At 35.4% G+C, this 24,434-nt stretch overlaps 1 protein-coding gene across 3 annotated transcripts in view; it reads left to right on the top strand.

The window, feature by feature from the left end:
* Window positions 1-3,856: 3,856 nt before the first annotated feature.
* The window catches only part of PDE6C (phosphodiesterase 6C), a 29,320-nt gene continuing 8,742 nt past the window's right edge, over window positions 3,857-24,434 (top strand). For 2 of the 3 annotated variants that reach the window (XM_068688058.1, XM_068688057.1), the window contains exons 1-15: window positions 3,857-4,336; window positions 13,503-13,655; window positions 13,774-13,863; window positions 14,136-14,276; window positions 14,797-14,871; window positions 14,957-15,021; window positions 15,134-15,200; window positions 16,006-16,053; window positions 16,244-16,393; window positions 17,197-17,340; window positions 17,424-17,492; window positions 20,119-20,265; window positions 20,644-20,751; window positions 20,841-20,950; window positions 23,797-23,884. In XM_068688058.1, the coding sequence (XP_068544159.1) occupies window positions 3,857-4,336; window positions 13,503-13,655; window positions 13,774-13,863; window positions 14,136-14,276; window positions 14,797-14,871; window positions 14,957-15,021; window positions 15,134-15,200; window positions 16,006-16,053; window positions 16,244-16,393; window positions 17,197-17,340; window positions 17,424-17,492; window positions 20,119-20,265; window positions 20,644-20,751; window positions 20,841-20,950; window positions 23,797-23,884 (1,935 nt within the window). The remainder of the gene's footprint in view (window positions 4,337-13,502; window positions 13,656-13,773; window positions 13,864-14,135; window positions 14,277-14,796; window positions 14,872-14,956; window positions 15,022-15,133; window positions 15,201-16,005; window positions 16,054-16,243; window positions 16,394-17,196; window positions 17,341-17,423; window positions 17,493-20,118; window positions 20,266-20,643; window positions 20,752-20,840; window positions 20,951-23,796; window positions 23,885-24,434) is intronic. The other variant, XM_068688059.1, reaches the window with a different exon arrangement.

The following is a 24,434-nucleotide window of genomic DNA, read 5'->3' as shown; positions in this document are numbered from 1 at the left end:
ATGGTCAAAGCTGTGGTGCATCTGGCAGCCCAGGTTCACTCCTCCATGCTAGACTGACTGCTTACTTTATGAACCCTTCCCTAGAGGTTAAAATCTCTACTTGTTTCATGAAACCCCAAAGATAATCTTTGGTAGTTTTAAGGGATCATGAAAACTTGCAGTCATATGGAAAAAGCAGCTAACTTACTATTTTCAGCATTTGCATTTCTAAGATTACTTTTTCAAGTAGAAAATTATTTTAAAAGAAACACAAAAGTTGAAGTTGAATAGAAAAGTTGAAGCATCCACAAAAATACCAGATCAGTGATACCAAAACATATCAGTGCCAGAGAACTGGCTGCATCAGTGGCACACAGTACTGATTGTAAATATCTATAGAAGCCGTTCTCACAGCCTAGCCATTTAGAAAAAAAATAAATAATAATAATTGTATTTCTGAACAATTATTTCTTCTATATCCAGACAGTGGCCACAAAATCATCCACGCATAAAGCCATGCAATTGAAATAAACACATTTGATCTATATTTCTTCTGAAAATCATAACGGAATAAACCACAATAACTGCTGTCAAGACGGACAGATACACTGAGACACAAACACTGAGCTGAACTGGGAAACCTTATAAATACCTTTGACATTTACGTGCTGCTGGATTCTATTTAAATAACCACGTCTGTCAGTTATCCTTCTTAGGAATTTCCATGTATCACAAGGGCTCAGCAATGGTCTACTACTAAGAACTATTCTATAAATAGTTTTGATTTCTGTAGTGACTATGAACATGAAAAGAAAATGGCATCACAATGTACATCACAGAGTATAAATATTTCCAATATTCTCTGAAAACAATTTCAAAAATATAGCACCATGTTCATCCTGTTTTTAAATCAAACCATGTTAGCATGAAAAAGGAACAAAGCCAAAAATATATTAGTTTTGCCTTCAAAAATTCAATGAAAATGATTGTGCAAGGTTAGCTTCCAGTGGTAAACCTCCATGTGTATAATGGATCCTAAATTAAAACCTATTTCCTTAAAAGGTGATCTTATTGACAAATACTAGGAGGGATGATAGCAAAACCAAATTCAGATGACCTTCGTTCTGGAAACATGAAATAATTTGTGGTATACTTTATGATAAACTTAAATATAAATATGAATCTGCATTACTAAATATAAACGTGCAGAAAATGACAATAGAATTGGAATAGGAATATATGCCTTATTCTAGCATATTAGAATGACAGATCATATTAGAAGGACAGATCTCCAAACAAATCTAATTTCCAAAATACATTAAAGTACTAACATTAGTAAAACAAAATAAACAAACAAAAATCACCAATATAGATACAGTATATTTTCCTAACTCTAAAATTAGGACTTACATAAAAGTTATAAAACCAAACTTCTTTAACTTTTATTGAATGATTTCAACTTCTTGGTTTGCCTTAGTATTCAGTTAATAAATATATACGTAGAGTTTATTATGAAACATAACATGACTAGTATAGCAATTATTGAAAAAAGACAACTTAAACATCTTTCAGACATAAACCTCATAAAGATCTTCTATTGATTTATGATTCTTCTTTCACAAGCACTTACCATCAAGAGTGAATCTTAATTAAGAGAAAAAATATTTTTTTGATTATTTAAGAATGATTATAGGACAGCTCAGATAAATCTGAAATTACTAAATAGCATAATTTATCATTTGTAAAAAAAACACTGGTCATAATGAAGATGTGGTGGAACCATGATAAGCAGTTTATGTGTCCTTTCATATGGAAGAAAATGGGCATACATGAAAATAAAATTGCTAGGTACCTTATAAAAACTTAAAAAATTGTTGACTTTTACAAAACCAGAAAAAAAAACACAATACTAATACTTTTAAAACTAGATGAAAATATTTGTGTGCATTTGTGTCTATTTGTGTACATGCCATTTCATAACACAAAGAAATAGGATTTAAGTCATGGTTAATTCAAGAATCTGCTAGTCAACAAAAAAGATCATGAACAAATCAGTGTGGTTTGAACCAGAATGACAATATGATGCTGAACCTGTTCTTTTGGGAATCTAACTGAAACAGTACATAAAATAAATTTTTAATCAAACATATATGATTACACAACTCTACAACTCTAAGTTTCCAGGAAAGTTTCCAGAGTACTGTGAATGTACCTCAGCTGACACTGTCTCTGGTTCAGATCATAGTCCAAGCCATTGTGTGTTATTAACATGGTCAAACTAAAGATGAATTATGAGGGAGTTTCTAATGAAGACCCATGTTATTGTGCAATATTTGGGACATGTCATTATATGTATAAAAATGGTAACAATAGAGGTCAGGAGGAATCCTTGACTTTATTTATTTATTTATTTATTTATTTGTGGCAGAAAGGGTCCTTGCAAAAATCTATGAAATGGAATTTTTACTGCTAAAAATTTGTTTTTGAATATCTAACAATGTTCATTCACCACTACCTATAATATGTTATTTCTTAAATTCTGTATTTATAGCTAAATATTAAGCCCATATTCATTGATATTCATTGATACTTTTATTAAAGGGTAAAAGATAACAGGCTTATAAAAGTTCCATTAAATGCTCATGCCTTATGATTCTCAAGAACATTACATGCCATGGGCCGGGACACCGTCCACTAGATCAGGCTGCTCAAAGTCCCATCCAATTTGGCCATGAACACTTAAACAATTCAATACTTATTAGTGAAAAATGGAGCAGACCTAAAGCTGCCTTCATCTTCATTCTTCTTTGCACTCCCCCTTTACAGAAAATTCATGTGAGTCATCATGAACTCCCAAATGTAAGAAATTTTAAACATGTTATAAAGCTATGACCAGCCTCAACGTTCCCTCTTTGCATGGAATTTGTCAGTTACTGCAATTTCTATGCTATTTAATGGAGCAGAGATCTCCCACTTTTTCCTCAAAAAGGCACATGAAGAAACTGCATTACTTGCAGGACCCTGTCTGACCATTTACACTTTATTTATACTAAGAATTTGACTGGCTTTTGAACTTAATTTTGTATTCAAGCCATTTTTAAATTTTACTCTTTCATTTAGATTATATCTATTCTTGAAAAAAGTTACATATAAGTCATATCTGTCTGTGCTGAGTCAAATTCTGGTCCTTTACTAGATCAAGCTCAAACTGTTTTAAGGTCTTTAGGATTTTACCTGTTTTACGCATGTATAGCTTGTTAATTATTTACTTTTAGTAATATAATTTCAATCAACTCCTGACTTACTGAAGGAAAACTGATTTTTGCAATTAAAAAAAAATCTGTAACATTGTTTTCCTCCCTTTAAGCACTTTACACAAATACACGTGTACATGTCAGCCCACGTGTATTATGTGGACTAAATATCTAAGTGGAATTCCTCATATTAAGTTGCAATGGAAAATTGTGTGTATAGTACAATATATATACTATGAATGCAGGAGAGATCTTTTATGTATACATATCTACACCTCAGTCAATTTTAAAAGGTCTGAGAACTCATTGGTTTGTTTCAAATACTAAAACAACTCCCTTAGGATTTATGAGCTAAGAATGCTTAGGGGTTTAGTGTCCTGACATCTCTTTAATTAGCAGTCTCCAAGATCTCACACTAAGAAGATGCTAAGCCAGTGCCTTCTGTCATATCTCAAGAGTTTCAGAAGGCTTGGAAGCCACAGAGGAAGCAGAATGTACTATGCCTGATAGCTATACAGTATGTACAACGTACCATTTTCTTACTAGTACCTAACTTCTTGCTACCGCTCCTGCTTTGATGGTGATGAAGTTCTGAAAGAAATCCTAAGAACAATCCAGCCAAAATGGGTGAGGTAAATAAAGATGCTGTTGAAAAATACTTGGAGAACAATCCCCAGTTTGCCAAGGAATATTTCGACAGAAAAATGAGGGCAGAAGTGCTGGGAAGTATCTTTAAAGTGAGCCCTGGAGATGTGAAGGAAGGAGTCAGCTTCAAAGACATGTCCCGCTTGGAGGAGTGTAACATACTTTTTGAGCTGCTAACAGAAATCCAGGATGAAGCAGGCACTATGGAAAAGATAGTGCACAAAGCCCTGCAAAGGTTGGCACAGCTGCTGGCAGCTGATCGGTGTAGCATGTTTATTTATCGTTCCCGAAATGGTATTCCGGAGGTAGCTACCAGGCTTCTCAATGTCACTCCAACTTCCACCTTTGAGGAGAATTTGGTGCATCCAGACAACGAGACTGTTTTTCCTTTGGACATCGGGATAGCGGGATGGGTTGCTCATACCAAGAAGTTTTTTAATATACCTGATGTGAAAAAGGTAAGTGAGTGACTTCTCTTGGGGAATGGGACTGTGCATACACTTAGCTTCCTTCCTGCACAGGGCTTGTGGTTTGGAGTCACTCTTCACAAACATCTCAGAGACAGAAATCCAGACCAAAACCATCAGAAAGCCAACAGAAGAATATGTTTAAAATCCATTAGAATTGCATCATGTAGCTTAGTGAGAGAGTTCCATTATCCTTGCATAATAACTGAAATATAATTTGCTGTAATAAGGAAGGAGAACATTAGATTAATAAAGACCAACAAATACTTGTGTTTCTATTGAACCAGGCAGGCTCCTACTCTGTTTTCCAGTACAGGCTTGCAAGTACTATCCCTTGTCAAATTCCATTGAGTGTATAACAGCACAGAATAAGTAATTTGCAGTTTTCATAATGAAAGTGCTTCCTTCTAAGGGGGGTGAATGAACCCAAATGAAGATGATGTCAACATGTATGTCCAGCTTCACATCTATCTTTGAATTTAAAGTACCTTCAAATTTAGTGTATGTCCAGATCCAGAGATTTATTCAGAACCACCTACTGAAGAAGATTAATAAGTCAGAGCTGCTCTGGCATTTTCAAAGTTCTTGTTGAATTTGCACAGAATCACCTTCTTTGAAATGTTGATACGGGTCATTACAAATATTACATGAAAATTATGTGAATGACCTAACACAAATTAAACATGCATGCATAAGAACTGCTTTAGAAACTGCTTTGAAATACAGAGGGAAATAAAAAGGTGCTTTGATTGTTGTATTTAAAAAAAAACAAAACAAAACAAAAAAAAAAAAACAAAAAAACAGCTAACCTTCAACTCTTAATCTTACATGGAGAAGCTCAGCAAAATCAAATGGTGCTAAGATAATTATACCAGATGATATCTGTCTTCTCAATATTTCCTATACTGTCAATTTAAAATTCTAGGGCATTTTAGAGATAGAAACCACCTCAGTGTCCTAAGCTCAATGTAAGCAATAATGTCTTTATACAGTATAATTATTTAGGTTTTCCTGGAGGTAAACAAAAAGTAATGTTTTTTATCATGCTAAAAGTTGGCAGACAAATAAATAAAGGACTATTTTTAAAGCTTCACACCAAGCAAAAATGTAAACCTATGGGAACAGAACATTCCAGTATATAGTAAACTACCTCTGATGTAAGTAGGAATCATGGAAACAAACAGAAAAATGACTGATATGAGGAAACAAATCACTTGTTTTTAACTGATCACTGAGACACCTTCTTCAGTGGCTGCTGTTCTGACAAGAAGCATATGACTTACTGCCTCTTACCACCACATGGGAAGATTGGAGGATAATCCTTCTAAATTCATAAGGCTGATTACATGAGAAAGATCAGGAGGATCAAACAAGATGTGCCTTCTATCAGACACTGTACTGCTCCTTAATATCATTACATGAGAGGTGCCTAGAGCAGGGCTGCCCAAATATTTCTGTGCTTGAAGCAGGACTTGTTCAAAATTTTGTGATAAATGTAATTTGAATACCTTTAAGAGTACCTCTCTGTTTATCCAGTACTGCTAGGTATATGTTTTACATGCATAAATTAATGTCTGCTGAATATCTATTCAGCTATTATTCAGTTACTTTAAGATCATTTTTACTTTGGCATTCATTTTTTTATTTAGGATTACTGAGGTCCATGCCACTAGGTCACACTTGAAAACACAGTTAAATCATGGGGCCGTCCATCCACATTTGATAACTAGATGTCATCAAAACTCCCGGAGACTTCACTGGGACCAAGGTTTGTTATATGAAAATAACCTCAAAATGGTCTCAAAATGGACAGCATTTCCACTCTACTTGTAAAACTAAAACATAAAAACAAATAAAATTCAGTGTCCAAATTCATACTTTCCACATAGGCAAAGCTCCCACTACTGTCACCAGAATTTTATCTCCATAAGGAATCCAGAAGTGCAATTTTAGTCAGTAATATTTAAGGAATATAACCAGTCCACGACAGAAAAAAAACAGCCAGCCACTGAGGCCTTTATCACACTTTCTTGGAAAAGATCATTATTTGTAAAATCAGTTTGTTTGCAGTTCAGTCAAACTAGATTGTCTGCTACCCAAATTCTGACAAGCAGATTTAAGTCAGAGAGGAGTTTTGCCCCTAATGTCTTGTCAGAATACAAAATGCACAATGAATAATTCCAGATGCCTGCAGTGCTTTAAGGATGTCATGTCTAACCACTTTCTATTGTTGACAGAATCCATATCCAGACAGCATTGCATTTTAAAGTCTTAAATATATGACAACACTGACAAACCCACAGCGAGACATCATCATGCTTCAATCACCACCCCTGTATAACAAGAGGGAATGTAACAAAAGGTCACAACAGCAGTCAATCTTTGAAAAAAAATGTAAGACCCCACTTCTAGTGCCTGGGAGCCAGTTCTTTAGGGATTATCTCCATCAACCTGGAAAAGTACCAATAAACGTGAGGAAGCTCCTCATCCTGACTAATGCTTCAGAAAAGAAAAGCAGAGGAAAAGATACAGACCTTCCATAATTAACTTAGTAGCAAGAACAGTCTCTCCCCACGAGATTACAGACCTGTTGACTGCAAGAGCTAATAGTGTTTAATCCAGGATTTAACAGCAGTGAGATATAGGAGGCCAGGAAAGACCACTGCCCTGATGGTTGGCCTCACATTGTTCCCAGGGCCTAGCAGAGTATGCTAATTCCACAGTAAATTGAAAGACTGCATAAGATTTGGTATGTCTGGTATTATCCTTTAATTATTAACTGATACCATTGACAAAATGATAAAGAAGAGTTTACCTTACACCATGTCCTAAGGTACTACTTCCAAATAGAACTAAGAACTAGTTAGACGAGGAACATGACTTCCAAGGAATTAAAATCTCACAGTCTCAGCTTGTAAGAGCCAACAATGAAGACAATAATATATTTGCTTTAATCCACCATGCATTTAAACTATTGCATTATTGCTTCTAATTCATATATATGTGAAGACAAAGATGTTCCTAAAGATTGAAATCTCAAAAAATAATTTTCCTTATTATAGTAGAGAAAAAAAATATATAAAGTGGTGGGAAAAAAAATAAAAAATATTAGAAGGCTTTAGGATTAATTCCACGAAGGGACCTAAACGTGGAGAGATTCTGCTATTTCCAACTCGAATTAAGCAGAGCAATGATTATTGTGGCACCTAGTGTAACTACTGGAGATCTGTGATACAAACCATCTTAAAAACTTCTTCAAGTTGTGAGCACTTGTATTATCCCTTTGTAAACTGATTCAGCCTCAGTTTGCATGAGCCTTTTTCTGGGAGCTCTACTTCTCTATAATTAAAAGGTGGGAGAGTTTCATGCCAGGCCTGTCAGAACTAACACGAGTTTCAGGTTCATGGGAACACACGAATCCCTAGACTTCAGGCTGTCTGAGCCTGGAACCAAAACAACGAGACACTCCATCCCTTCTCTTATTTTTACAGTTTGGTGTAGATTCAAGTTAAAGACAATTTGAAAAAGGAAGAGAAGAAAGCAAAAGGAAGTGTGGTATTGCCGCTCAGTGCTTTGAACTCCCACGTGGCAGTGAGTAGGCCTGGACCCGGAGCTGCTGTCCAGCGCCTGGGTGTAAGCAGACATTCTGGTAACACACAGCAGTGGCCTTGGGATCAGGCAATAATCTTAGACTCCATCCTATGACAAGAAGAGGTTGATGGAATCAGGCACATCCATGTTGAAAATATAAAGCACTGGAATGACACAACAGGTTGACCTGAACATGGCAGAGGGAAAGGATTATGGAGGAAGAAGGCAGAAGAATGGGAATCACTTTGTGGTGGAGCTGGTAGCATGGCAGTCTCTTGCTAATGAGATTCTCGGTTCTTAACTCATCTTCTGCTAGGCCCCTAGCAACGCGATCTTGGAGAAGAACCCCAAGTACCCAACATATTGATGTTAAATAATGCTCCAAAGGCCAGAGGACAATTGTGAAATTAACTTTAGATGGAAATTCTTCAGAAAAAAATTCAAAACTCATAAGATTAGAACAAATGAGAGCAAAGATACACAATGCTACAGAAGAACTGCCTTCCTAAATGTTTGGAAAGCAGTGAGAACTGAATGAAACAACCCCAAGAAAAAGTAAACATAAGGAAAAAATGGAGAGGTAGCTTTTTACCTAGAAAGACTCTGCATTGTACATGTAAATATCTGTTCCTCCATTTTATATTGTCATCTTGATAACAAACTGATTGTTATTATAAGAGAGAAATAGATTTCCATTTTTTCCAGTTAATATTTGCTATATTGAGTATAAACATATGACAAAGATTCAGTCAACTTTCAAGAAAACATTTTAACACATGAAGAAGGTTATATTAATCATGCCCTCCAGGAAACAAGCAAACAAACCAACCCCAAATAGCTTTCATTCTTATTTTGAATTAACTTGTGTTAAAAGAGGAAAGCTCTCAAAATGGAAGAAAGAACAAATATTAAAAATTACAAATGAAAAGTTCCCTTTCAGCCTTATTTTCTTGCTATATGTGAAAAAATGACTTATAGCAACATAATACAGATTCATTTTGAAAAAGTTGCAAAATATCCACTAACCATGGCCAGAAAGCAGAAAATCATTGAAAAGTGACATGACTGAAGTTTAACCCCCAAATGCTCTCAAATATATATTAATTTCTATTTACTTTCATTTTCAAAACTCTAATGATCTTGAAGGTATCAAAGTCAATTTGTTCTGTTATGCTAGTAAGCTACATGTAAAAATGCATCTGTCTTACTTCCCTGACAAAACTTGATTTTTTGAATGTTTTCCAACGAATGGCCAAATCATTTAACTAATTGGTTTTGAATCAGAACTTTATTTTCATAGCTGATGCTAAATGCTTTTAATATTCCATTCATATTCAATTGTATCATTACAAAACAGAAACATTTGTGAGTTGAGAATAGGATAAGGAGAAATAATATAGCACTACAACTCAGCAGTAAAAATTTTGTTTGAAAAATCTGAGCCAATGCAAGACAATCAGTAGAAGAACAAATATCAGGAAGAGGAAAAAATACCGCAGACTACCAGACAATAAAAAAGAAACATGTAAAGATTGTGCAAAAAATCATGTGATAATGATGACAGTGTGATGCTGGCTCCTGATGTCACCACCCCCTATGGTTTCTCTTCCTGTAGTGTTCCAGACCCATGTCTGGTCATCCTACAACTGAAGGATGATGTATTTCTACAGTTTGAGCTGACCTATCCAACCCAGAACCTGCAGTCCACTGTGCAGATAGCAGCAAAGTAGTCATAACTGCAAGTGCTCCCATAAAGTCCCTCTTCCTCTGTGCTTCATAGTAGGAAAGAGGTGGAGGAAAATAGGCATTGGCTGTCTACCTCCATAGCTGCAGGATTAAGTCTTACTGCTTCTTGTCCACTGTGATATCAGGTGCACTTTGCTGAACTTAAAATGGGGAAGTGGCTGCACAGCAAGGTACTGACAAGTCACTCAGAAACAACACAAGAAGGAAGAAAGTAAGAATGGGAGTAATGGTGAAAACTGGGAATAATGGCAAACCAAGGCGTAAATGTCATCTGCGGGACATGGACAAAATGCTATCATGTTGCTTCATAGCAGGGCCCCCAGTCAAAAAAGCAAAGATTTACGAGACAGTCTCATTTCCTAATGCAGCAAACCACATGCAGTGAAGGTGTTGATGGTGGGCCAGATGATAAGCAATTGAAACTACGGAAGTATACTGGAGATGTGAAAAGCCTCAGTACTAAAAACTTACAGCTGCTGTTCCTATTGCTTCAGATGAACCAGTACAGTGAGACTTCACCCTGACTGGCCAAACTGGGAAGTGGGTTCCATATTCCTTTATACCTTCAATTGCATTGCTTTTCAGAATTCTCCCTTTCTCTTTCTTTCTTGAATTTATATAAATTACACATCTTTGTATGTACCATGGAAACCAAATTAACAATGATTACACTCATTACTTAAAATATTTTTTGCATTTTCTGATCAAATTTACATTTGCTGAGTGATTATGCTAAGGAGTTTGTCCTGAAGGTTTTGAGTAGTGTCAAACTCACGTGACTCCAGCTGCATTTTGCCATTAATCCAATCAGAAATGCTCAAGACTTAGCTCAGTGTTATGGAGCACACTGTAGCTAAGATGTCAACACTAAGATAACATGGTGCTCTTCCATTATTAAATACTGAATGATGGTTGAATGAACATTATAACAATCATCTTCAATTATAATAATAATTATTATCAAGTTTGGCATAGAATAAAACCCATGAAAGTTTAGAAATCTTGGACAACTCTTTTTCATAATTTGCTTAAAGAATTGTGGGATATCTAAAACCAGCCAGCAAAGCAGAATTTGTCATGAAAGACGTAAGGTCTTTCAAGACTGCTAAAAGGAAACATAGATGAACATCACTCCTAAGACAGGAACTGAGATCTGCAGGGAGAACCATGAAATAAGAAAGATAAAATGATTCCTTCTTATAGATGGTCCTTCCATAAGAAATTTTTAGAAACAATAAAGTAACACTGATTTTTGAAACAAACAAGCAAACAAACAAACAAAAAACAGCAATGTAATTGTAAAGTATAATCTGGTCACATAATCTTTGAAAATTAACCGACTTCTTTAAATGCCTGTGGTTCCCAGGGAAGATACTTTTTCTCATTTTTACCCTATTACCAACACAAACTTACAGCTGTGTAGCTACAATTCACAATCATACACAGTATAGTCTCAGCAAGCCTATTCATAACCACCATTCAAGGAAAGTAAACAATATTGTTAAAAAGAATGGCCAAATTTTTCACTTTTACTGAGGTGCAATCACACTGTTTTCACAACAGTGATTTATGATTTTGTAAATTCCACTGCTACCTATTAAATGGAAATTAGGTTTATAGAACATAAAGAAATTGAAAAGTTGAGGCCAAATTATCTAAACATAGAGCACTATATGGACAATTTGTTGGTAAATGGTTTATAATAATGTGTAGTAGTATTCTTAAGTTTCAGTGAGATAAAACTGGTGTCCTGGTTTAGAGAGTAAATAAATAAAATAAAATATTAACTAGTCACTTCAAATAAAATGGCTAGAACACAGTCACATGCCAAACCTCCCTCCATTCATCTTCTGTCACCTATTTAACAGAAGGATGAACACAGAGAGGGGTCCCAAATTTCCATTCCTGTATGCTGGTTTTAGTTTAGTGCAAATCCCTGACATGTTGCACATCTTGGCATTTATCTATAGAACTGCTTGTGGAACTGTAAAAGGCTATGTATCTGAGCTTTAAATGGAGCTAGTTGAAAACATTTGCAAATATACTACAGTTAGGGAGTTATCAACAAATTGCCTTTCTCTCATTTTTTTAAAAGCCTGTTTTACGATTTCACTGAGAGTTGAAAGTTCCCAACATCACTCTAAAAGATGGTTGGAATCGTAAGATCAGGCTCAGAAGACTTAAGTTTCTACCTTCATATAATCATGGGAACACTGAGATACTCTTCTGGCTCTGGTACTACAGAGCTTATTTATGTATCAACACGATTTTCCAGACATTGTGAAAAGTGATTTTATTCAAAATCAAAAGGAGTTTATGTTCTCAAGAGAAAATATTTTAAAACTTTGATTGGAAAAAAGGCTTCAAAACCCCCTGCCCCTTTATTTTGTGCAAAATAATCAATAATGTAAAGTCTAAATCTAAGCACAAAATTTTGCTTGTATACGCAAATCATGTGTGATTGAAGTCTTTGTGATAAAGCTGCCAATGTGTCATGAGGTATTTATATCTGTCTGTATTTGCACTATCTAGGCACTATTCAGGTTGGCTTGTGGTTATTTTCTTATTACCTGCAGAAATCTTGCTACCATAGTTCTTCCCAAGCACCACTACTTGTCTGGAGTAATTAAACAAATTAAACTCAGCTGTTGTATCCTGTTGATTCAACTCACTTGGTGTATGCAGGTCCCTTTTAAGTAGTTGCAGATCGTGGATTCAGATGTCTGTTAAGTGACATCCCTATACCATTCTCCTAGAAAAAGAAAAAACAGCAACTCAGCAAAATGATTGAGAGAAGTAAAGAAAATATCACTCTTCACCTGGACCTCATCAATTTATAAATAAATAGATTTATTTGTAACTGGCCACACTCTCCAGGGACCCAAATACAGCATGATTTATTGAATGACAGAGAGAATTTATGGGGATAATACAAGCTTTCCCTAAAAGAATCAATTCTCTGTAATGCAGACCAATTAGTAAATACAGAAAAACACATTTCAGAGTTACTTCCGCACCATTGATTCATTTCCCAAAAATACAGTCCTAGCAGGAAATTTAAAATGGAAATATTAATGATGGGCAAACTAAAGGCTATAAAGAACTGAAGGAAAAAAATAAACCTAACATTTTGAACACAGAATAAAGTCCAGTCTAACTTCTCAGGGTTGGATAAACTATCAATTCAGCATATCCCAGAAACATTTGCTAAAGAGGAAGGGGGAAAAAAGAAAATCAGAGAAAAGATCCAAACAATTAGTAGACAAACAATTTTAGTTCTGGCATTTCCTAGCATTACCATCCTTGATTATATATATATATATTTTTTTTTTCTAAAGTAGTTTTCTGTACAAAAGCAGAAAATCTGGTATGTGGCATCCTGCAACATTCTCCAGTACATCAGCAAGGAGGAAACGTTTAGGTCCACCACAAAGATCTCAAATGATCTTCCATGAAAGATAACCTATCTTTCCAGTGCTTACATGACAGAATGAAAAGAATAGTTTTTACTAAAACCTCCTCAGCATTCAGCTTCAAGGATTGAAGTTGAATTGGAGTGATAGTTATGGCTCTTTCATTAGTGACATGGTATCAGCCCCACAAGATCCCATGTCACAACAAAAATAACTGTGTGCCCTGATCCCTCCTGGTCTACACCCTCTGATTCAAGTTGGGGTGGGAGCTGCAGGAATGGGAGTCTGTCAGAGAGGTTATAAGCATAAATTATCAAATACAACAATCATTAGCTTTTGGCATGATAACTAATTGTGATGCTTTTCAACTGTGGCTTTGATTTTTCTTTTTTAATTATTTTTTTCAGAATAACCATTTTTCTGACTTTCTGGACAAAAAAACTGGTTATACAACGACCAACATGTTGGCAGTCCCAATTACGCAGGGTAAAGAGGTGCTTGCTGTTGTGATGGCTCTCAACAAATTAAATGCCACTGAGTTCTCAAAAGAGGATGAAGAGGTAATAACCTCAAATGTTATACAACAGCACAGTTGTTAGTTCACAAAGTAGTCTGAGTGAATCTACTTCTTGATTTGAAACTGTTGTCTATTTTTTTTTTCTTTTAAATCATTTTTAGGTCTTTAAAAAATACCTCAATTTTATATCTTTGGTCCTAAGAAACCATCATACATCATACCTCTACAATATTGAATCCAGAAGAAGTCAGGTAAAGAAGGATTTGTTCATGATAATACTTTGTTTTTAAATGAGACTATTATGCCCACTATTTTATATTCTCACTAGATTATTGAAGTAAGAACAGCATCTATTCAATTATTTTGTTTTTATTTTTGTTTTATTACAGTAGTTCAATTTATTCTTTTATTCTGGAATATTCAGTATTCATATGTGGTTTTTTGTTGTTGTTGTTGTTGTTTTTTCATTAAAAACACTTTGCCATTGTGACAATTTACCCAATTTCTCTTTTGTTGTAAATAGATGCTTTTGTGGTCTGCCAACAAAGTATTTGAAGAGCTAACAGACATAGAACGGCAGTTTCACAAAGCCCTGTATACTATTCGAATGTATTTAAATTGTGAAAGATATTCTGTTGGTCTCCTGGACATGACCAAAGAGAAGGTAATACTCATTTTGCCTACCTGTGAGAAACGTGTTACTCCTAACTTTAAGTTATAAAGTCTGTCCTTCTAGTTTCCTATGTATTTCTAGTGCACCCCTCTCCAAGATAAAAAGATACCATCCCTTCTAATACTTTGGGATAATTCATATAAAATCTGACTGATTTACAAAATAAGCATGGCAAAGTACATGATTAATATTAGGACTAATTCTGAAATAATTTTTCGTATTAATAAATATATCTGAGTAAGGAAATAAGTGTAGTCTGATTATTGCTTTATAAATGCCTGCTTTCTAAAACAACAATTAAAGTGTACAGTTGGGGAGATAAGCTTCATATTCATCTGAAATTTACTGGTTAATTGCCTGGAATATCCTTAATGTTTTCTTAATTTTGTCTGAAATGTGACCACACAACTGTTGTAGAGAAAAAAAAAATGTTATCTGCAGATTTCATGTTACCTCTGAAGACAGACCCGATGTTTTCCCTTTTGCTAATGCCTGTGTATTATTTTCCCAGGAGTTCTATGATGAATGGCCAATTCGGCTGGGGGAGGCAGAGCCTTACAAAGGCCCCAAAACACCTGATGGAAGAGTGAGGATATTCATTTTTCTTTTTATGAGTCTTAATTCTGATGTTGAGTGCTATGTCACCTACATGTTTTTCTCTTTTTACTTAGGAAGTCAACTTTTATAAGATTATTGACTATATTTTACATGGAAAAGAAGAAATCAAAGTTATTCCGTGAGTATTCATTGGCAGCCTGTGAATATGTGGTCATTAGATTTATTGCTGGTATAGAATAATAACGTGTCTGTATCTGCAGAAATCACCTAATTTCATTCTCTCTCTAAAGGTCACCTCCAGCAGATCACTGGTGTCTTATCAGTGGATTACCAACATATGTTGCTGAAAATGGATTTGTAAGTTCATAGCAAAAGTAAAAACTCTTAACCTTAAAGTTTTAATCCATGCAGTACTTCTGATCAGAAAAAAAAATAAAAATTAACAAAACAACCTTCCCTATACCAAAAAGGCTCTGTAAAAATACTGTGCTGTTCCAGAGAAATCATGTGAAATCATAGTCTGGACAGAGACAAGCCCTCAGCACAAATAGTCAATTATGGTGACATCAGAGGAATAAATTGTGTGTCTGATGTCATTTTGCAACTGTGTGAACTATGTTAAATAAAAAATGTAAAAGTAAGAAAATCATTTTATATACAGTTCTATTTTTTTTTTCTTGCAATAAGTTGGAAAACATGGGTTGGGCCAAGTAAGCCAGAAAATACGTGTAGCTCCCAACTAGTACAGCGCTTGTTTAACATGGCATGTAGCATAGCCTAGATACTTAACTCAAAGTCATGGTGAATGACAGATATTAGTAATTTTACAGCATTTGTAACAGCAGTAAGGATGAAGCCCTGGGAATAAGTACTCAATTATTTATTTCTGCAAATCCCCATGCCATTTTAAACTGGCATGGTAGTGGCTTTCTTAAGCCTTATGCATTGAGGCATCATACATGAGGCACTTTGTTATAAGCACTCCAGAATTCTGTTACAATAACTGCAACTGCATTAATAGGAATGGTTTTACTTTTTGTAGCTAGCTAGGCTGCTGACTGTTTTTACCTTAGCAAATATATATGCCTTCTTTAAACATTAGGCCAAGTTTAGTGTACGTTACATTGCCTTTAAACAATGCCCCCTTTTCTTTCTACTGCAGATTTGTAACATGATGAATGCACCAGCAGATGAATATTTCACATTTCAGGTAATTCCAGTGATGGTAAGAGTTATAAACTTTGTGGAAAATATGCTAGTGTTTTCCACCAATTAGTTATACATTTGGATACATAAACAATTCTGTAATTTGTAGGACTTAATGTTACATTGCCTATATCAATAGCTGTACTACTTTCAAAGAAATATGCAGTATTTCCTGCTCTCTGGCTTTCCTACAGAAAGGACCTGTGGATGAGACCGGATGGGTTATCAAAAATGTCCTCTCATTGCCTATTGTCAACAAAAAAGAAGAAATTGTGGGAGTTGCAACATTTTACAACAGGAAAGATGGAAAACCTTTTGATGAGTATGATGAACAGATCATTGAAGTAAGCTTAATATCATTATAGGCTTTAAGGAGCGATATGATGCTAATCAAAATATTATTGTAAAAACATTTGATAATATCTAGAAATTTCTAACAGGCTCTATTAAGATCAACAGAAACACTATCTTCTTCACCATAGAATTTCTTAAGAATCAGAGAATTTTATTACCCTTTGTAAACCTGAAAATTTATGAGTTCGTTTATGTTCCAATCATAAACAAAAGTCAGGTGTAATTTTTATTTTTAGTCATTTGACTTTTTAATGATGGTCAACATTTCTAATTAATGTGAGTGGGTAAAAAAAAAAAAAAACAGAATAGAATAAAATGGTCAAAGTTCATTTAGTCCAACTGCCTGACATGTTCAGGGCTAACCAAAAGTTTAGCATATTACTGAGGGCATTGTCCAAATGCCACATGTAAGCAGGTATGCCATGCTGCTTACCAAAGGACATCATGCCTGCAAGCATAAACTCAAAGGGAGTTCATGCACTTTGGCATGATAAGATGTTACACAGTGCATTCAAGCCCACCCAGCTATCTTAAGCCCCATAAGCCTCAAAGTCCTGTATACAAAATAGGACTATGGGCCCTTAGTTACATAGGTTGAGACAAACAACATCATTAAAAGCTCTAAGGGTCTAACAGAATCTGCTGATGGAAGGTAAAGGTCTCTAACAGGTAGAGTTGCACGTTGCTGTTTAAAGGACACTACCAGAAACTGAACTTAAAAAAAAATAATTCAAATCATCTGTTCAATTTTATTGTCATGTTGTCATCTCCACTTTGCTTGGCTTTGTTCTAGACTCTTACACAATTCCTGGGGTGGTCTGTCTTAAATACTGACACTTATGACAAAATGAACAAGCTTGAAAACAGAAAAGACATTGCTCAGGAAATGCTAATGTACCAGACAAAGGCCACTCCTTCTGAAGTTGAATCTATACTGGTGAGTTTCTGTCCATAGTCACAAAATTAAAATAGGAAATTTGCTACACAAAACTGAATATGATATTCATTTTTCATTTTTAGAAATACAAAGAGAAATTAAATGTAAAGAGTATAGAAGAATGTGATGAAAAGGATCTTATCAGGATTTTGGTAAGTCAATAAACTAAAAATTTGACTTTTGAAAGCATGTTGACATCAGATGGTAATGGACCCTCCTTACAAGAAAACATTGTATATAGATAAATTCTGTTTAATATGATTGATATTAGCCATCAGTTCCACAAGCTAGATTGAGCTAATTTAATTTAATAATACATCTTCAACTTCATTGGTTCCTCCATGTGCATATCCCACTGGTACCTACAGGGAAACATTCTGTCCCAAATATGTGTTGACAGACTTGGATAGCCAGAGTTATATAGAAACCTTTATATGAATAAACATTTAAAGTATTGAACTCCATTAAATGTCCACATGAACAGTGCTATCCCTATAATTATATTTATTTCATTTTGGACATAAAAGAGGATACCTTGATCTAGGTTGCTTTCATTTTGACTAAGAGAACACATACAGAAGCGTCCAGTAGAGCTAACCTAGTTTCTCATGAATTTTCCTGCATTTCTCTAGACAGAGAAGTCTTACTGTATCTAAAACAAAACTAAAAGATGTGCTTCAGGAAAGCACCAAATGCACTCTGACTGTTAATGATCGAAATAGAACTAGGTTGAAAAAGAAACATCAAACACACACAAGTCTGTTGACCTCCAATATCAGCCATGTATTTCCTCCTATTACACCACATTTGCTAATGCAGGCATGTGTATGTGCATGCCAGGGTTCAATGCTGAAGTTTCACTGGCTCCCACAGAACAGATGCTCACACAGCTTGTAAGTGGTGAAACACAAAAACATCAACAGTCCATGTGTAGCTCCACACACCTTTTAAAGAAAACAGAGATATGCATTCTTAAATCTCTGTATTTGCAGAGCAACAAGTGATTAGGATGGTGCTGGCCTCCAAATGTAAAAATATAATAACACTGGTATGAATTTTTAAATCTCCAGAAAGTAAAATGTGTTCTCTCAACACTGTGGTGTCAAGTATTTAAAGGTCTTATATGTTCTGCACTGCAAAGTCAACATGCAAATTCTTTATCCTATTTAAGGCCTGGAATCCCAGATTGTTAATGAGATAAAGCAGGTGTTTCTAGATCTGATGATTCACAAAGTAATGGGTCTTAAAACACCAGTGCCCCAGGTTTCTTTGTCCTTGACCTCTGAGCAGAGTAAATTTAAAGGAAAATCCAACCAAAGGAGAAGGAAATGCTCTTCCATGGATGTTCAGCATTATTTGTTGAAATACATGCAGAGGGGGAAATAGGTTTAGTTATAATTTTCCTTATTTGTAAAAAGAAGATCATTTAGTGGCTATGTGGCAGAAGGGAATAATTGTGGTCATATAATCTGTTTTTGTGTTGCAGCAGACATCCTTTAAAATATACTACTGCTCTCCTTAGGCTTTGGACGTACAAATGAAAAGCATTACAGAACAGTTTGCTAATATCGTTATTACCAATTAGGCTATTCAATGTGAATCCATATAATGTATACAACATGAAATTTAATACAAGCTTCTTAACATTTGTATCCTCTGAATTTTAGAATTTAGTAAATGCTTTCTGGACATTCTTTAGTACAAGGAAGAGCTGACCTAAGCTCTGTATCTGCTCTTCAGGGAGAGAAAAGTCTTTGAAAGGCATCCAGCTAGCATCTGATAAAATCTAGTATGTGGGGAAAATAAAATGCACTTATACTGTCCACTACTTCTGGAATGATCCCTCATTTTCATCAGTGGTCAGGGTTGTTCAGAACAGGCTGCTCTAAATCACAGAGGACACTTCTAATACACAATCACCACCAACTACAGCAGTAAAAAGGAAATGACTAAGGGATTTGAAGTAAGCCATAATAACTGAAAACTACAGACTTTGTACATTTAAGCATTGTATCAATTTTTATTTTATGCATATAATGAGATCATTCAAGAGCAAAGCAGTCAAGAACCTATTGAAAGCAAACAAGAACGTAAGTAAAATTATTCAGCCACTCAGACTATTAGTTGTAAATTTTTATAATTGATCTGTAGGTTTTTCCACTCTGCTTTACATCTGCCAAATAATCCCTACAGATTTCTCTGTGAAGCGTATACAGGTTATCAAAGACACAAAGAGAGATTGTCAAAGCAGACAGGGTGAGGCAGACTAATTTAGACAGGGTTAGACAGACTAATGCGTTGTGGAGCATCAACAAACCACCAGCACTCTAGAGCTTTAAAAATGTACAGGAATCCTTGCTTGGCTGTAGGCCAAAAGGGAAGAACACTTTTACCAGGAAAAGCTGGGATTGTTTAATAATTTTGGCTGTGAAAAAGATTAACTGCAGCTTTGAGACCAGGGTAAAAGTGGGAAGCCACCAAGGCCTGCGTCTTCATAACTAAGGAATTGCTGAGATTGTCACAACCAAATGTTCTGGAATTCAGGGTAGGAAGAAACACCACCTGCCCAAGACTTTTACCTATTCTCTTGGAGAAGAAAAACAGCAGTACCACCATTGTGTTTCAAAACTTAATGTGCATTAGATTCTACGGAAACCTGAGGTCTTTGACCATAAAGCAAACATACTGTCCTTATGCAATGTTTCCACTGAAGAAAGAACATTTTCCCCACCATTGTTAGGCCATAAAAATCCTTGTGCTTTTAACTTTCCCTAACAGAAGGAAGAATTACCTGATCCAAAAGATTTAGAACTATATGAATTCCGCTTCAGTGACTTTCCTGTTACAGAGCATGGCCTGATAACTTGTGGAATACGACTGTTCTTTGAGATAAATGTTGTCGAAAAGTTCAAAGTCCCAGCAGAGGTCTGACTTTTTTTTTTTGTCATCTTGTTTATGTTTCTTTTAAGATAGAAGAAAAATAGCTGGCTGTTGGTACTTTAATATAGAAGTAAGCTATATTAAGTATGAATAGGATTAGTTATCGTATGGATAACAATATTCATTCTTAAGCATTTGCATGTCTGTCATAAAGTCTTAAAACTGATCCTGAAATTGTGTGATTTGTGGAAGGAATTAAATCAACATACATTTATATAAGAACATTTTGGTGTTGCCATGTTTAATTTAATAGAACTTGCATGTTATCCGAGTAATTTTACAGTATGTTCCATTAATTTTATAGAAAATTCATAATTTTTTTTCAGTTAACAGCACAGTATCAACCACTTTTAATCATAACAGGTCCTTACAAGATGGATGTACACAGTCAGGAAGGGCTATCGAGATATCACATACCACAACTGGCGGCATGGATTCAATGTGGGACAAACAATGTTTACGCTGCTGATGGTAATACTGCTAATATTAACTTTACATTCATTATTTATTTTTTCTTTCAAGGCAGGTGCACACTCAGAGTTGTTTGTTTTCTTTTACAGACAGGCAGAATAAAGAAATACTATACTGATCTAGAAGCCTTTGCGATGGTTGCTGCTGCTTTCTGCCATGACATTGATCACAGAGGAACCAACAACCTGTACCAGATGAAGTAAGTGCAAATACTCAAATATATGGCTATGAAGTATTTTAGTGGTAAATGAAAACAAAACAAAAAAAAAAAAAAATGAACAAACAAAAAAGTCAACACACGGAAAAATATAATGTAGATATTTCAGTTTATATAGCATGAATGGACATTCATCCTACAGAAGATTCCTTCCTCAGTATCTGTCAGGTCTGCTGAACCAAAGACAAAATGCAAAAAAAGAATCTTAGAAGGATCTGCTGGAGCTGTGGTTCATTTTTAGGAGAGCCTCAGCTCTTGCAACACTTGTAGTGGAAACTTATGCACATGAGACCACACAGAAATGAGAAAAGAAAATTAACAAGATAACAAAGCCAAAATTACTGGCAGTGAGAGGGAGCACAGAAGCCTGCAGAGTCTAAAGTGCTAATTGATTTGTGTAGGACCTACAAGGACTTCTGCCACAGATTTGTCCTCAGCAGCAAGCCGAGGTTGAAGGGGAGACTGAAGCCTCAGAAGTAATCATCACTCCTTTTCTCTTCTTTAATGCCTTTCAGCATGTATGAAAGCCCCTATCTAGACGACGGTTGTTTTGAGTTCATGCCAGACCTCTGTAGCTCCCAATCTGAAAATTGGTTCAGGTGCCGTAAGAGGAATTCATTGAAGCAAATGAGACGGCTCTGCTACAATATGATCAAAAGGACAAGAATTATTTTGCCTCTAACATTTTTAACTGAAAAAATATTTAAATGAAGATCAAGAAGACAAAAAAAAAATATTCTGGGACAACAGCAGTTAGGCTAGAAATATAAAAACATCTATGTCTGTTGATATTACAGTAGGAAAAAAAATAAATAAATAATTAAAACCAAACCAAACCAAAAAAAAAAAAACAAAACAAAACAGTTACAATAACAGTACGGCAGACAAATTCATAGGACTTATCTGTCATAGCCAGCAAAATCCAAAATCAAACTTGTGTTCTCTTTCTTACTGCACCAGCAGTAACATAAAATTAGCTTCAATAAAAAGAGTAGAAAGACCCTAACTGGATTTATTTTTTTTTCAAGATAGGGCAAATTCACTTTTCTGGAGAGGAATTCATGATGTTGCACAGACAAGGGTCAGCTTAAAAAAAGACAGGATTTCAGGTGCATTCTTTTTCTCAGTTTTCTACTGGCTGATTTGCCCAGCTTTTTTGTTCCCTCCAGTGAGTTTACTGACTGACGTAAGTCCTTTCCTGAGGTGTGATCTCATCATATTATATAGGATTCTGAACTATTGAGATTGCTTTCTGCCATGGGATTCGTTACACGTCATGAAGTTATGCTTTGCAATTCGTGATACTTTGTTTTCTGAGTGTGTAAAATATTCTAAAGGATTTCTTTGTGATCTTTCCCTTGTTGATACTAGGTTTTGGTTGAGATATTAATAACAATAATGTTAACAATATTATGTAATATGAATTAATATTGTTAACATTTTAACATTATTGTTATCATTAATGTTAATATTGTTAATGTTAACATTAACGTTAATTAACATAATTAATATTAATGTTAACAATAATGTTAAAATGTTAACAATATTAATTCGTATTACTTTAAACTTGCCAGTTTATTACAACATTACATATGATGGTGAGACCAAGTACTCTCTTGAAGAGTGATCAATCTGTCCTTTAGTCTTTCATGTGATTTATTTGGGTTTCTGTGTGCTAGGCAGAGAACACAGGTATCTCAGGATGTCATGTGTACCAGGAGATTATAACCGTAATTTTTGGAGTACTATTTCCCACCAGCTGTATCTCCAGAATGATTCATCCTCCTTCTCTGCCCCTGGACGCACTCTGCCCAGGAGAGCAGTTTCAGACTGCATGCTGGAGCAGTGACGTTAGGGGATTTTCTGATTATTCTCTGGGATTCTCCAGGTGACGTAGGAGAAAGAGAATGACAGACACTGATTCTTATTCAGCTGACTGCCTCTCATCCAAATAAGTTTAAGGGGTTTTAAAATCTTCCTACTGTGGTCTTCCCCAGTTGAAAGCCCTCTAGTTGAGGTCATATGCGGTAAAGCTATTTATAAAAGCTATCAGCTTTGCTGTTACAGCCTGGAAGTCTGCCTCCTCTACACTGGCAGAAAATACAGGTAGCCTATACCAACCCACCTTAGATTATCTCAGGAATTAAGTTTTTGGCCAATGGAGGACAGGAGGAAAATATGCTTCCAAACATGCTGAACTACCTATAATATAGCTAGGACACTTCTCCCTTCCTCCTGCTGACATAGTCTGAAGCAGAATTACCTCTTCTTGAAGTCTACCCCAGAGGGATGCTTTGATGCTTTGAGCTATGTGCTAAGACACATTGAACACATCTGAGCTGTCAGGATTTGTGCAGTTCATAAAACAATGACTCTGAGGGAAGGGAGGAGCCAAAGGGTGCCTGAGGAATTAAACTCTATTATACCATTACTTTAGCTTCAACTTTAGTGAATTAGTATCACAGGAGACATGCTCCACAGTGATTACCGAAAGACAACAGTTCAAAAGCCATGCCACACAATAAATACTGAATGATGGATACAGGCCCTTTTAAGGTAACACAGAAACTGTGTAGATTAAACAAACAGCAAAATAGAATGTGCAAGATGAAATTGTGGCACATTTTCTAAAAGACAGTTTTTGAACTTTGAGGCCTCTCCTTTGACTGTCAGCGGGCACTGAACACCCAGTACTCTTACTGCCTCATACTAGTGGTCAATATATAAATTAAACTATTGAATATGCAGATCAGAAGCATTTGAATCACAATCATAAATAAAAAAGAATGCCTTCAAAATAGTATAAACAATCATCTCTTTTTCAACAGATCAGCTGCTCCACTGGCAAAACTTCATGGCTCTTCCATTTTAGAAAGACATCACCTAGAGTACAGTAAAACCTTACTGCAAGATGAGGTATGTTTGCATGAATCTTCTGCTTACACTGATCAACACAAAAGATCCAATTAAGTTATGACATTACAAATTTCTCCAGCTTTTATTCATTTCTCTAATTCTGAAATAAGAAATTATGCTCAAATTCATAAGTTTAAAACAAATTCTTATGTACTGTCTACTTTAGAGAAAAATCAGTAATTTTGCCAGAAATTGATTCTCTCAAGATAAAAAAAGCTTGCCCTGTGGGCCTCACTCACATGCCTCAGTTCTTCCTGCTTTCACTAAAAATCTGAAGTAGAAAATACATGGTGATGTAATTAGCGTGCTGCCCCTCATTCTGAGTTCAGTTGTTGGCTCTGGCAACTGAGGAACAAAGGGATGAAGCTGTTTATGGAGGCTCCTCCAGCCCCCCCTATATCTCACTAAAACAGCTAAGGGAGCTTCGTGATTCTGTGGCAGCTCCCATTACTGCTCTTCCCTGCATTAGATGTTTTCTCTCTTCTCTTCTGCCACCTTATATGTCTCTACCCCCCTCTCCCTATCACTTTTCATACCCCTGCTGCCTCAG

This window comes from Anas acuta, chromosome 7 (assembly GCF_963932015.1).
Source record: "Anas acuta chromosome 7, bAnaAcu1.1, whole genome shotgun sequence".
NCBI classification, from domain to species: Eukaryota; Metazoa; Chordata; class Aves; order Anseriformes; family Anatidae; genus Anas; species Anas acuta.
The sequence above is the reverse complement of the archived record's forward strand: the minus strand, read 5'-3'. Positions and strand labels throughout refer to the sequence as shown.